This window comes from Osmerus eperlanus, chromosome 7 (assembly GCF_963692335.1).
Source record: "Osmerus eperlanus chromosome 7, fOsmEpe2.1, whole genome shotgun sequence".
Classification (NCBI taxonomy): Eukaryota; Metazoa; Chordata; class Actinopteri; order Osmeriformes; family Osmeridae; genus Osmerus; species Osmerus eperlanus.
In genome coordinates, this window is record NC_085024.1 from 20,451,885 (window position 1) to 20,465,059 (window position 13,175).

The 13,175-nt window shown below is 44.1% G+C and overlaps 2 protein-coding genes across 3 annotated transcripts; one reads left to right on the forward strand and one right to left on the reverse strand.

Moving 5' to 3' along the window:
* The first annotated feature begins 1,238 nt into the window (after positions 1–1,238).
* gnb3a (guanine nucleotide binding protein (G protein), beta polypeptide 3a) lies at positions 1,239–8,154 on the forward strand. The gene is made up of 9 exons (XM_062466361.1): positions 1,239–1,398; positions 4,125–4,247; positions 4,465–4,610; positions 5,412–5,475; positions 5,587–5,749; positions 5,961–6,027; positions 6,282–6,483; positions 6,806–7,022; positions 7,187–8,154. Exons 2-9 carry the CDS (start codon positions 4,191–4,193, stop codon positions 7,291–7,293), a joined length of 1,023 nt encoding a protein of 340 aa, XP_062322345.1. The 5' UTR covers positions 1,239–1,398; positions 4,125–4,190; the 3' UTR covers positions 7,294–8,154.
* Positions 8,155–8,975: 821 nt separating this feature from the next.
* Positions 8,976–11,998, reverse strand: cdca3 (cell division cycle associated 3). 2 transcript variants are annotated; one of them, XM_062465736.1, is made up of 7 exons: positions 11,840–11,998; positions 11,176–11,348; positions 10,971–11,076; positions 9,986–10,866; positions 9,622–9,895; positions 9,429–9,505; positions 8,976–9,334 (listed from the first exon to the last, which is right to left on the reverse strand). In XM_062465736.1, the coding sequence occupies exons 2-7, from the start codon at positions 11,329–11,331 to the stop codon at positions 9,230–9,232; spliced, it is 1,599 nt and encodes a 532-aa protein (XP_062321720.1). In that variant the 5' UTR covers positions 11,332–11,348; positions 11,840–11,998; the 3' UTR covers positions 8,976–9,229. The 2 variants fall into 2 exon arrangements, with proteins under 2 accessions (XP_062321720.1, XP_062321719.1); XM_062465735.1 differs by having other exon boundaries at positions 9,622–10,866.
* Between the last annotated feature and the right edge of the window lie 1,177 nt (positions 11,999–13,175).

The following is a 13,175-nucleotide window of genomic DNA, read 5'->3' on the forward strand; positions in this document are numbered from 1 at the left end:
GGGCTGGAGGGTCGCTAATGGATGGGCTGTTCTCTACCCCAGCAGGGAGGAGGACAGAAGGCCCAGGCCTGCTGCCAGTCCTGCTGGTCAGAGCTGCTTCGCTCACTAGGCCCCTGCTGCTGCTGACGTGGGGAACTGAACATGCCCACAGACACAGACGACCACACAAAGCCTAATAGACGATAATCCTCTGGCCTCGCTCTCTGTCTTTCCATTTCTCTTTACCGCCCCCCCCCCTTCCCTGTTTCTCTCACGCGCTCATTTACTCACTCGGTCATTCACTCGCTCATTTACTCACTCGCTCTGTCACTCGCTCACTCTCCATTTATCTCCTTTCATCCCACTGCCTTCACAAAGAGTTCAGTGCAGCAACGCAATTACATCTCTGATCCATCCACAAACCTGAATTCAACTACTAACTTTAGCCTTATTCTCAACCCTTCATTCCCAAATTATGGTTGTGTAAAGGGTGAAAATCATTTACTGGATATTCAACAATATATTTGAAGTTATTTGATCATCCAAGGGGATTGATAGCAAAGTCCAGATGAACACTATTGTTCAAAGTCACCTTGCGCCATGTCTGTGAAGGGAAAGTCTGGAGAGTATTTCTCCAGCAATATATTTTTCTCTCACTGCCCACCTCCTCCCTCCATCCACGATCTGTTCGGTCTACCCGTGTGTGCCATTTGGACTTTCTAAGATTAGACTATTCTCCCGTTTACAAAACATGTCACCCCCTGCCTGCCAGTCAGTCACAGGCTTTTCCAGGACCATAAAAAGCCATGTGTTCAAGTCTTTTATTTACCTTTTTCTGGAGGAAAAATCCCCCCCCCCCCCACCCACTTTCCAATACAGGGATTTCCATCCCTTCGTCATTTTTGTTTGGCACCCTTCTTTTAACCCTGTGGGCAGACACCGTTTGGTATACCCCCTCCGTCAAACCTGTCTGTCTCTCTCTCTCTTTTTCTGTCCCCCTTGTTCACCCCCACAACCACCACTCTCTCTGTCTCTCTTTCTCTGTCCCCCTCGCTCACCCCCACAACCACCACTCTCTCTGTCTCTCTCTCTCTCTGTCCCCCTCGCTCACCCCCACCACCACTCTCTCTCTGTCTCTCTCTCTGTCTCTCTCTCTCTCTGTCCCCCTCGCTCACCCCCACCACCACTCTCTCTGTCCATCACAGGGTTTATCCCCTCATCCCTGATCTCCCTTCATCCCTCCAATCCTCATCTGTTCCCCGCAGGAGCAGTGGAGAGAGTGTGTGTCTGACAGGACCACCCCGGCCGTGGATGAGACACGGAAAGTATTGGACTAGAAGTGGGGTGAGCGTACGACCACAGAGGAGAGAGACCCCTGAAGGAAGCGTGAACGCGGCCCCAGGACTCATCCGTACTTTGGTGAGCAGAGTCATATGTTATCGGTTACGTTTAAAGTGTCAGTTGTTGTGTTTCATTCATCCTGTTGGTCGTTTGATATCTTAAACTTTCATAAAAATACGATAGAAATCATTTCCGTAACTTAAAATGTAATTGAGCCAGTGTAAGAGATGTGTGCTGATGTGTTCCCAATTTACAGCTTGAAATCTGACTTTTATGGTTTATTCATATTTTTTATGCTTTTTCATGCACAAAATCAGACACACCTATGTGGTGGAGAAGATTGGGGAGCTTTTGTACTATGGTAGCAGCATGGCAGGTTTTCCAGAGATGTCATAAAGAAATTACAAAGATTAAATGCATGTAATTCAGTTTTTGTTATATCCCAAAGAATTTTTACGTGGGATTTATATCATGATCTTACGTGATATTGGTATAGTAATACTAGCATCCAGCAATGCAACTAGATTATCTCCAAAGGGTCGCATTTTCTAACATTTACATGATTATGTCATTTGTTTAAGTGTTTTTTTTTTTTATCAGGATAAAAAAAGCATGTGATGATGATTAACAGACTGATAAACAAAACTCTTTGTGAAAGATAGTCCACAAGAAAGGGAAGCCTAGTGTCTGCTGTAAAAACAACTCCAAAATACTATACAAAAATTATATACTTGCGGAGTGGCCATTTTCAACTTAATTAAAGAAGGTGAATGAAGAGAACATGCAAGAGAGTCCTGGGGTCAGCTACAAGAGCTTGTGTCTTGTCAGGGTTTGACACATATCAGTTTCTTTTTTTTTTACGCAAAAAGGTCATTGCAGCAGCAAGCTAAGTGGTTTCAAATATTCCTAGGATAGGTAGACACACTCGAGATCATTGGCCGTGTTACACGCTTCTGTCTGTCCGTCATTCTCCTTTCCTCCCCCTTCCCCTCCCCCATCCCCATCTGCCCCCTCCCTCGTTATCCTCCCCCCTCCCTCCCTACGACTCTTATCCAGATGCAAAGAGCAGTCAGTAATCGGATGAGAGCAGATTTGATTCAAAAGGCTTCCCTTAAAATCTCAGCCACTAGGATTTAAACTCTCTCTCTCCTGTACTCCACCGTCATCCATCCCTCTCTCCATCTAAACTCTCTCTCTCTATCTCTGTCTTTCTGTCACACTCTCTCTCACACTCTCTCACACTCTCTCACACTCTCTCTCACACTCTCTCACACTCTTTCTCACACTCTCTTTCTCACACTCTCTTTCTCTCTCTCTCTGTCGCTCTATCTCCCCTTCCCTCCCTCTCTCTTGCCCTCTTCCTCTATCTGTGTTAATGCACTTTGCCGACAACCTTTAGCAGCCATTTAATCACATGGAACAAAGGCAGGCTACCAGACACAGAGACAAAAGGCCAATGGCACAGTTACACTCGGCTTGCATTGCTGCCTTTAAGCTTTCCATATTCCACTGAAAGCTCATGAGCGCTCCATCAGGTGTAAGGCCAGAATGTTTATTAAAGCAGGTGGGGTTGTTTTGTGTGAGGCAGGGTTGTTTGTATATTATTGGCTTCCTATAGGAGTACTCATCCTTTATGGAGGGGAGTACATGGTGGTTTCACACAGCAAAAGCACAGATCAAGACAAACCACCAACAAACCACAATTGTGAGCCGATCTCTTTCTCTCATAGTCACTCCCTCCTCCTCCTCTTTTCTCTTTAAACAAATAAGAGTCAAATTAGTTTGGTCATGAGTTTTGGCACACACGGACACATTCAAATAGAGAGAGATTGCAGCAGAATCAAGTATAATAATATCAAGAAAAGGATTCCATCCTACCATTTTTCAAGGTAAGATTAATTAAATATAATTTAACATGGCTCTGCAGACAGGCATTTTGAATTATTTATATACTAAGATAAGTTTGTAAGCTACATAATGTTTTCATTCAAAATTGACACTTTTTAAATGTAATTTTAAAGTAATTTTAGTAGGGATATAGTGACAGTTATTGTAAGTCAAATATGAGATTGGAAATGGAACTTCTGCATTTGTGATAGTAATTGGTCAATTGCTCCGTTTTACTATAACTACATAACAAAATAAGGATGCTTATATATATATGTATAAAAAAATAAGCTTATAAGGATGACACAGCATGCATGACATAGTATGAATGTTATATGTGGCAAACTGTAGTTTACACAACGTTTGTCTTAAATGACTTCTTCAAACACAAGGTGATGCTATGAATGGGGATGGCATTACATGATGACAGGGTGTAATGGTTTGAGTGTGCTGACAGGGTGCGGATGTGTCTCACTAACAGTTTTAAGTTAATTTGTATGTTTTATTTAAGTTGCATACTTTTTTATTTACTTTGTGTACTTTCAGATGTCAGTGTTTTGTGAAAGTTTGTGTGTTTTGTGAGTTTGTGTGGGTGTGTGTGTGTGTGGTTGTTTGACTATGGATGTGGTCCTCTGTATATACAGGCACTTGTGTGCCTGTGTGTTCAAATATCTGTGCGTGCCGGCATTTGAAGGTTTGCAAAGTAGTCGAGGGAAGTTTGAATTGCAAAACAGGTGCTGCTTTGAAAACAAAGACAACAGAAGACTAAGTCCCAACTGACAAGCATGCTTCATGCATACTTACTAAATGTAAAGATGCTACATCAACTGCCTCATTATTTTCTCAATATCCATTGCCTCATTTTTAGCCATTTAATTAAAAAGTTTCAATTTTGTCCTCTGCTCATCTGCCTGCAGGAGAATCTCTGCTCACCTGATTTCTCTTCACGTCTCCACCGGTGACAGTGCCTAACAACCGTCGCCATGGGTGAAATGGAGCAACTGCGAAAGGAGGCAGACAACTTGAAAGATCAGATAACCGTCAGTTACTCAACCAATAACCAGTGAATCGATTGAAGACCCACTTGATTTTTGACAGATTGTCACAGAGATCTGATCCTGAAAGAATATCACTTACCACCTTATCACAAAAAAAGTGTTTTATGACATTGTCCATAACCTTAACATGACATGTCCTGATTTTATTTTTTTTAAAGAAAAGAAAATGAAAACGTGATTGTGTGTGTGTGCTCCATAGGCGGCTAGGAAGGCGGTGCAAGACACCACCCTGGAGGAGGCGGTGTCCGGCACGGCGGTGGTGAGCCGTGTACAGCTGAAGACCAGGAAGACTCTGAGGGGACACCTGGCCAAGATCTACGCCATGCACTGGGGAGCTGAATCCACGTAAACATCCAGCCCAGGCCTGATCACTGCACACACACACACACACACACACACACACGTACACACACACACACACGTACACACACATGTACACACACACATGTACACACACATGTACAAACACACGTACACACACACACACACACACACACACCGGAGACTCTCCTGTACACTCGCATGTACAAGCTTTCAACGAGATCTCACACAAAAACTCCTGAAGATGAACGGGGCTCGTCGGGATATCTCCAAGTGAAAGCGATCGCACTCGAACGCTTTCGTTCCATCTGATTCCTTTTCTCTTTCCCGTGAACAAGACCACTGGAGCGGGCCACTGTGAAGGACGTCCATAAAGACAGTTTCATGTTTACACTTTAAATAGTTGTGTGTACAATAAGTGTGCTAATTGCTTGATTGGATTGGCGTAGCAATCTTATTGAGTGTTTTAATGGGATGAATTAGGATAAGAAACTAGAGAAGGATATCTGCTTGCCAGCAGTAGCATTACTTTCTAGACTCGACTCTTGTGTGACTGGAGTTGATTACCGTAGGTTTCACCAACACTCTCTCCATATCCTCCACTCTCTCTCTCTCCTTCTCTCTCTCACACTCTCTCTCTCTCACTATCTCTCACTCACTCTCTCTCTGTCTCTCTCACTCACTATCTCTCACTCACTCTCTCTCTGTCTCTCTCACTCGCTCTCACTCGCTCTGTCTCTGTCTCTCTCACTCTCTCTCACTCACTCTCTCTCTGTCTCTCTCACTCTCTCTCTCTATCTCTTTCTATCTTTCCTATGTCTTCAGGCTATGCGTCAGTGCCTCCCAGGATGGAAAGCTCATTGTGTGGGACACCATAACGACCAACAAGGTACACAAACCCAACCCAACATTTCCCTGGTACACTAGGACTTCAGTTGAGTAGAGAACAGTGTTGGACCAGAATGTAAAAAGGCTTTCTCTCTCCACCACTGTCACCCAGGTAAACGCCATTCCTCTGAAGTCATCGTGGGTGATGACGTGTTCATACGCGCCCTCAGGGAACATGGTGGCATGTGGAGGACTGGATAACATGTGCTCCATTTACAACCTCAAAGGCAAAGATGGAAACGTCAAGGTCATGCGTGAGCTGGCCGCGCACACGGGTAGGACACGCAAAACACACAAAACACTGTGTAGTCCCTTCAGCTCACCTTGACAGGAAAAAATACCAAATATTACAGTCATCCCAAATCTGTAGTCGTTCAGTTTCACAAATCCCTCATTTGTAATCGTTCAGTTTATTATAATGGGTCCATGATGTTTACGCTGTTTAGTCAATGATGTGGCTATAACATTATGACTGTTGTTGCCCAGGGTATTTGTCCTGCTGTCGTTTCCTTAGCGACAGTGAGATCATCACCAGCTCTGGAGACTGTACCTGGTAAGGTCATGCACACAGAATGAAACACCCCTTCTCACCTTGAGCTGTTATCTCAATCTACCAAACTATAACCTTCTCATTCCTACAATACCATATTTGCTTGGACAGATACTAATTTTTTAGGAATTAGTCTGTCTAAATTTGTAAGATTTCTGGATTTATTTAATAGACTCGTATAGTATAATTTGACCCTCCTCATTCTCCGCTTTCCAACCCCTTTCTTAACCCCCCCTCCCTCCTCCTCCTCTCTGTAGTGTGCTGTGGGACATAGAGACAGGGACACAGAAGACCATCTTCGCTGGTCACCTAGGAGACTGCATGTCCCTGGCCGTGTCACCTGACTTCAAGATGTTCATCTCGGGGGCGTGTGACTTCACGGCTAAGCTGTGGGACATCAGGGAGGGCACCTGCAGACAGACCTTTGGAGGACACGACAGTGACATCAACGCTATCGGGGTGAGAACGAGGGGAAGGACAACAAAAACATTGTTAAAACACTGAGCGGTTTGCTTGTAACAATCACACAAAGCATTTACATGGAGTCATTTAGCAGCTGCTCTTATCCAGAGCGACTTACAGTAAGTACAGGGACATTCCCCCCCGAAGCAAGTAGGGTGAAGTGCCTGGCCCAAAGACACGTCATTTGACACGGCCTGGATTCGAACCCGGCGACCTTCTGATTAATAGCCCGATTCCCTAACCGCTCAGCCATCTGACTCCCATGTATCTTTATCTTCACGTCTCTCCCTCTCTCTTTCGTGTCTCTGAACGTCTGTAGTTTTTCCCGAACGGCAACGCGGTGATAACAGGCTCAGACGATGCCACCTGCAAGCTGTACGACCTGAGGGCGGATCAGGAGCTCATCACCTACCAAGACTCCAGCATCATGTGTGGCGTGACCTCCCTGGCACCCTCCCTCTCCGGACGCCTCATCCTGGCAGGGTACGACGACTTCAACGTCAACATCTGGGACTCGCTGAAGAACGAGAGAGTGGGTGAGTGAAGGAAGGTTACAGTGTGAAAGTGGGTTGAGACCGAACACGTGGAAGAGTGCGACTTCAGAGAACTCGCAGCGACAGGAAGGTAAAACTGTGGCTGCGAATGTAGATCGTTTGATGTATTTATTTAAACGCTGTTCGTCTCTGCCTTTGTGTTTCAGGAGTCTTGGCTGGTCACGACAACAGAGTGAGTTGTATCGGGGTAAGCACTGATGGCATGGCCTGCTGCACAGGATCCTGGGATAGCTTCCTGAAGATATGGAACTGAGTCTGTCCCAACAGAGAGGAAGAGGAGAGAGGGAGGGAGAGGGGGAGAGGATGTACAGACAGGATATGAAAAACCTCCCTGTGAGGGAGATGATTGGTAAAGAGAGAGAGAGAGGCTTGGAAGAGAAATTGGGGGAATACACATGGGATGAGAGGAGTGTATTTTTGTTGTGCCAAGTCCGATCTAAAATCGAAGAGAGGGATAGTGATAAATGGGAGACATTCTCTCCTCTTTCCACTTCTCTCTCTTCTTTATTGAAACTCAAGTTGTGGGGGGAGGGGGTCAAACACAAAATGTTATCGACGATGATTTTGTGTCATGGTTCAAACAGAAATTCAATCATTTCATTATCATTAGATAATATGCATATTTATTCCTGCATCGAAAAAATTACCCATGACATAAGAGCAGTTGCCAAATGGAAATGGTAGAGATTGAATGGAAATAGGATAAAATAACCAATTACAGCCTATGTAGGTGTACAATAATTATGTTGTTACGTTTTATATAACAGGTAGAGATGTCTGTCGAATGAATTTGTCTGCGTTGCTCTTTCGTTTTAAAAATATGTTTTTGGTTTTGTAAGAATCCCCTTAGTGGATGTTCCATGTTTGTTTTTGTTTAATTGGGTTTTTTCTTTTTTTTAAGATTAGAATGGATTGGTTAGCCAGCTCATTTTTACTTTAGTGTCAGCGAGATGTGTGTATGTATGTGTTTGATAGAAGATATTTTTTCAAAAGTTTGGGCTGAATCTATTGGTCTACTCCACAATAGCTAGATATGAAAAGATACTAGCGCTTGCAGCGAACCCTTAGGCTGACAGATGGGATGTTAAAATTGATCTCATGGTTCACTGAGCACTTTCCAAGAAATGGGGATCTTTCAAATGTAATCAGGACATGGGGGTGTTTTAAGCTGCACTTGTGCCGTGTTTTTATGGGTGACCACGTCAGAGTGCTGGAGGAGTTTCCAGCTCATGGGTTAAATTAGTCTTTCTGAATTGATTTGGCACATTTCAACACTTTACAGATCATGTTTTGAAAACAGTTCACACAGACTACATTTCCAGAACACACTTAGTAAATAGTCCATAAAAACAACAACAAAATCAAAATTGGGAGTTACACTTTAAATATAACTCTTTCACAAATGAATTGGAATCAATTCGAAATTGGCATTTGCTAACTGGTTTCCTCACCAAACCAAAAAAATATTAGATTAACTATTCACTTTTATAAATGTGTACCATTTTACTTTAATTGTATCTAAATTATAATAAGTCTGTTCTGATGCTTTTCATGTTTTGAGATCCTGGAAAAAAGTTGAGAAATATGCCAACGCAGTCAAGAAAAGTTGTACCACCAAGTGAACAGCCTTTCAACATTTCTAGAAACTTTCTAATAAATGTGACTGCTTTGGACTCATCTTAATCTGTTCTTATTTGAATATAGCATAAGAAATCCACTCTCTCGCATCTGTGAAGTCTGAATGTCATGCAACTAATCTGTCTGGTCTGGACTATCAGTAACCATTTTCTAAATACAAAACATCAAGTTGTCCGGAAACCAAGATTATGAATGGGCTACCAAATCCAGCCAACCAGGAAGTGAACACTGAATACATAGCTTACATAACTAGAACACTGACGTTATGTAATGAAATCATGGCCAGAAAGTCACCAGGAAAATCAAATATTTATTTCTATTTACATAAAACAAAACCCAGATAGGAAGACGATATGGACATTTGCATAAAAACAACTCACAATTCATTGCACAATTCCTGTACACAAAAATACATCTCAACAGCTTTCACAAAAGGCTGTTATACATAAAAAATAAATTTTTAAAGAGTTAAAAGTGAAGACAGAAATAATTTTTCAAGTAAAAAGTTAAGATGGAAAAGAACGGCAGGTTTCTCGACAAGTGCGCTGTGTCTATCTGTTCTCCTTATCCAGGGCCGTGGTCATGGCTGTGGTCAGGACCCTGCGGTCCGGGTGGCCAAGTCTCTGCCTGTCTGGGGTGGACACCTTCAGCTTGGTCTGGGGAGCAGGAGGACATGGGAACATTCACTTAGACCAGCTGAGAACACAGAGACAAGAACGTAAGGGGAAGCAGACACCTGTTCACACACACCTGTGAATGATGGTCCCTGGGAGAGTTGGTTGCCTTAAGGATTTGCAGTGGGGAGCGTCCCTCAGCCAGTGCCTTGCCTGTTGAAAGAAGAGGATAAAAACATTTATTTCTCAAAATCGGTTGAAATGAGACATTTTGGAATTTAAAAAGTAAGTATGATCAGCCCCTCTCCCACCAGGAACGTGTTACACACCTCTCTGCTTCTGCTTGGATGATGCCCTGTTCTCATTGGCTGCTTTCTTGGTTGCCAAGCGAACAGAGAGGGGGGAGGAAGATGAAGTCCCCTTTCCTCCTCTCCCTCTGGCTCGGACTCCTGTGGTCCCAAACCCTTTACCCAACCACTGGGGCTTGAACACAACCTGACTAGGGCTCTTGGCGTCAAAGACGGGACAGCGGAACCCAGTTTGAGGCTGCAAGGTCAAGCCTGGGCTTGGACTACTAGCTTGGGCCACCTCAATTGGCTCTGCCTCTGCCGAAGTCACTTCTACAGGCTCCACCTCCACTGGAGCAAGTTCTACAGTCTCCGCCTCCACCAAGACCACTTCTACAGGCTCCACCTCCACTGGAGCAACTTCTACAGGCTCCGCCTCCACCAAGACCACTCGTACAGGCTCCACCTCCACTGGAGCAACTTCTACAGACTCCGCTTCCACTGGGGCAACTTCTACAGGCTCCGCCTCCACCAAGACCACTTCTACAGGCTCCACCTCCACTGGAGCAACTTCTACAGGCTCCGCCTCCACCAAGACCACTCGTACAGGCTCCACCTCCACTGGAGCAAGTTCTACAGGCTCCGCCTCCACCAAGACCACTTCTACAGGCTCCGCCTCCACTGGGGCAACTTCTACAGGCTCTGCCTCCACTGGGGCAACTTCTACAGGCTCTGCCTCCACCAGTTCCTCAGGCCATTGAGTAACATTTGCAACCGCTACAACAGTAGGTTGGCTAGGGGTCACATGGCTCATGAGTTCAAAGGTGATGGACGGGAGGGCATACGAGTGCTCAGGTCCGTCTGTGTGTGGCTTGGTGTCAGCATAAGACAGAGGAGAAGGAGGATAGGTGTGGTGGACATCGGCAAACACCTGGGCTGGGACGGCGCCTTCGTGGCAGGTTATCAAGCTCATACTCAGCCTCTTGTGGAGAGGAGACTCCCTGGCCTCTTCTGCTTCCTCGTACGTGAAGTCGGCCTCCACCTCTACATCTGCTAGGTCGCTTTGAACTAACGGGGTGTCACTGCACACACTCTGAAGAGAAGGCAGCACAGGGCTGGAGGAGTCATCAGGCTTGGTGGCCTGGGAGGTAAGAAGGGCCTCACTGGAACCTTGCTCTCCATCTCCCAGCACCTCCACCTTGAGGTTGGACAGTGCAGAGGGCTTGGAGGGTAGAGTCTCTCCCAGGAAGAGCATACCCAGGCGACGAGCCAAGGAACCAACAGTCCCTGGAGGAGAGAGAGAAAATGTGATTCTGTTTTGTTGCCATGCAACAAATGCTAATTAATAATGTGTAGGATAGCAGCATTCTTTCCAATCAGTTGTAAGTTACCTTTCATTGGAGTGCGGGTGACACCAACTGAAGGTGAGCGGGGGTCACTGGTGGCCAAGGTACACACACGATCTTCAATTGAAGTACGGATTACAGCACCACCAATCTGCAAAGAATGTAAAAGCACTTGTTTCAGTAAAGTTCACAATCTAAAGTTAAGTCAGGGATACTGTAGTCTGAATGTACACGGCTGAAAACGGGTTACCTGTATGGGTGTGCGATCAATGTTCGTGGACGGCGAACGTGGGTCAAGTAGTCGATTGACCCGATCATTTCTCAGACGCTGGATCTGGGTAGGATCTGGTTTGGGCGTGGATGCCTCTTTCGGCTCCACGGCAATCTTGCTCTCACTGGATCCCATGTTCAATGCACTTTAGTCTGTGAAACAAAATAAACCCCACGCAAATGGATTGTGTTAACGAGCAGAAAACGTCCTAGCATTGCCTATCTACGAGACAGAATATTATTTGTATTAAAAAGATTCATGCCAAACTATATAACTACAGTAGTTTTCTAGTCAGCTTGAGCCAGCCGGCTTCTTGACTGATATATGGTTGAAAATAAATAAACGTTGCTTTAAAGAAATAGCCAACTCATACATATTCTAGACCATTTTCATTTAAACAAAGAAGCGACACTTCAGTGCAACGTTTGTTAGCTAAGTTAGCCTAGTTGCTACTAGTAGCTAGCCAGGCATTAACGCGTGTTACACTATTTATAAAAGTACATTTTTAAATGAAATAACTATTGTTCAAAACTAAGATAGCTTTACAGCCTGTGACACTTTGGTTTAATTTTCTCAAAGTTACGATTAAAGTATTTAGACGTGATGTGTGCAAAGATAACTTGCAAGCTAGTTTTCAACTTACCTTCCTATGTTGAGTTGAAAATGAATTGAAGTTCTCTACCACTGGCACCACGTTCACGCAACAAAACATCAGCATTTAAATGTGGAAAAGCACGCATCCAGTTATTTTCAAACCATCCAATCAGCGAACTCAACGATCCCGCCTCCTCGAATCGGATTGGCTTGTTGAACTCATCCATTGGAAGCGGGTATGGCGTCTGACCATAACAATTTTTAAATTTGAGTCTGTCATGTTTGTCATGTGTCAGAAACGTTGGCCATAATTACCAGTTTACAACCAGCTGCACCAGACACATGGGATTTATACAAATGTGTACTAGCCGTATACTTCTACCTGCTATGTGGCCGTATAATTCTGTATGAATGAAAACAATTAAATGACAATTTATTCTACCTTTACAATAAGTCTTTGATATAGCTTGAATGAACAAAAATGTATTTCTGGCCTTGTGCTCCAACAGAAATACATAATTATGTAATGAGGTTCAAATAATTTATACTCGTTATTATCGCAAAAAGGTAAAAAAAAAAAAAAAAACTACATGTACAGAATCAAGAGTTTATTGCTGAATATTACATGAACAACCATTACAGTTGGGATAACTATTTTTAAAACAGAGGCCTATAGTGCAATAATTATAGTACAATACACAGTATGGTAGATAGCATTATTTTACAATTAAGCAAATTATTTTACAACAGAGCAATTGTTTACAGAGAAAAGAGTCTGGGGAGGTAGGCAGCCGAGAGCACAGGGCTGTCCTTTTAGTGCCGTTAATATTATATGGTCTCAACACAACCTCAGTGCATCACCTTCAGTCCTGCTGGTTGTCCCTTGTCACCCTGGGCCTTTAAGGACTTAACAAATATGATAGATATTACCTTGTCGTCCATGTATCCGTTTGTAACTGAATAAAAACAAACCCAAAATATTCTGCCATCTGAACATGGTGACATGCATTGTGCATCAGGCCCAGACCCAAAACAAACTGCTCCAAGCAGCATTTGTGCTTTTTCTGATCAAGCACTCTTGATTAAATATGGTGCCCTTTTACAGAGACACAGTAACAGTACCGTAGCTTCTGAATGGACTAACTACAGAATAGCTGGGAGAACCGAATGGGTAGTGTGGTACATGCCACTGCCCCTTGGAACAGCCAGAACATTCTGTAGTTCCACTGCAGAACTGTTCTGTCACTGGTTACTGACCACAGTGGGTGCATCTTAGTCGCCGGAAGAGGCGTCCACATACATGATCATATGCATACACTATCTCTATGGTCTTCCCCAGTGCATCCTTTCCCATGAGTTCATCTGAATCAAATACTGAAAAGTGA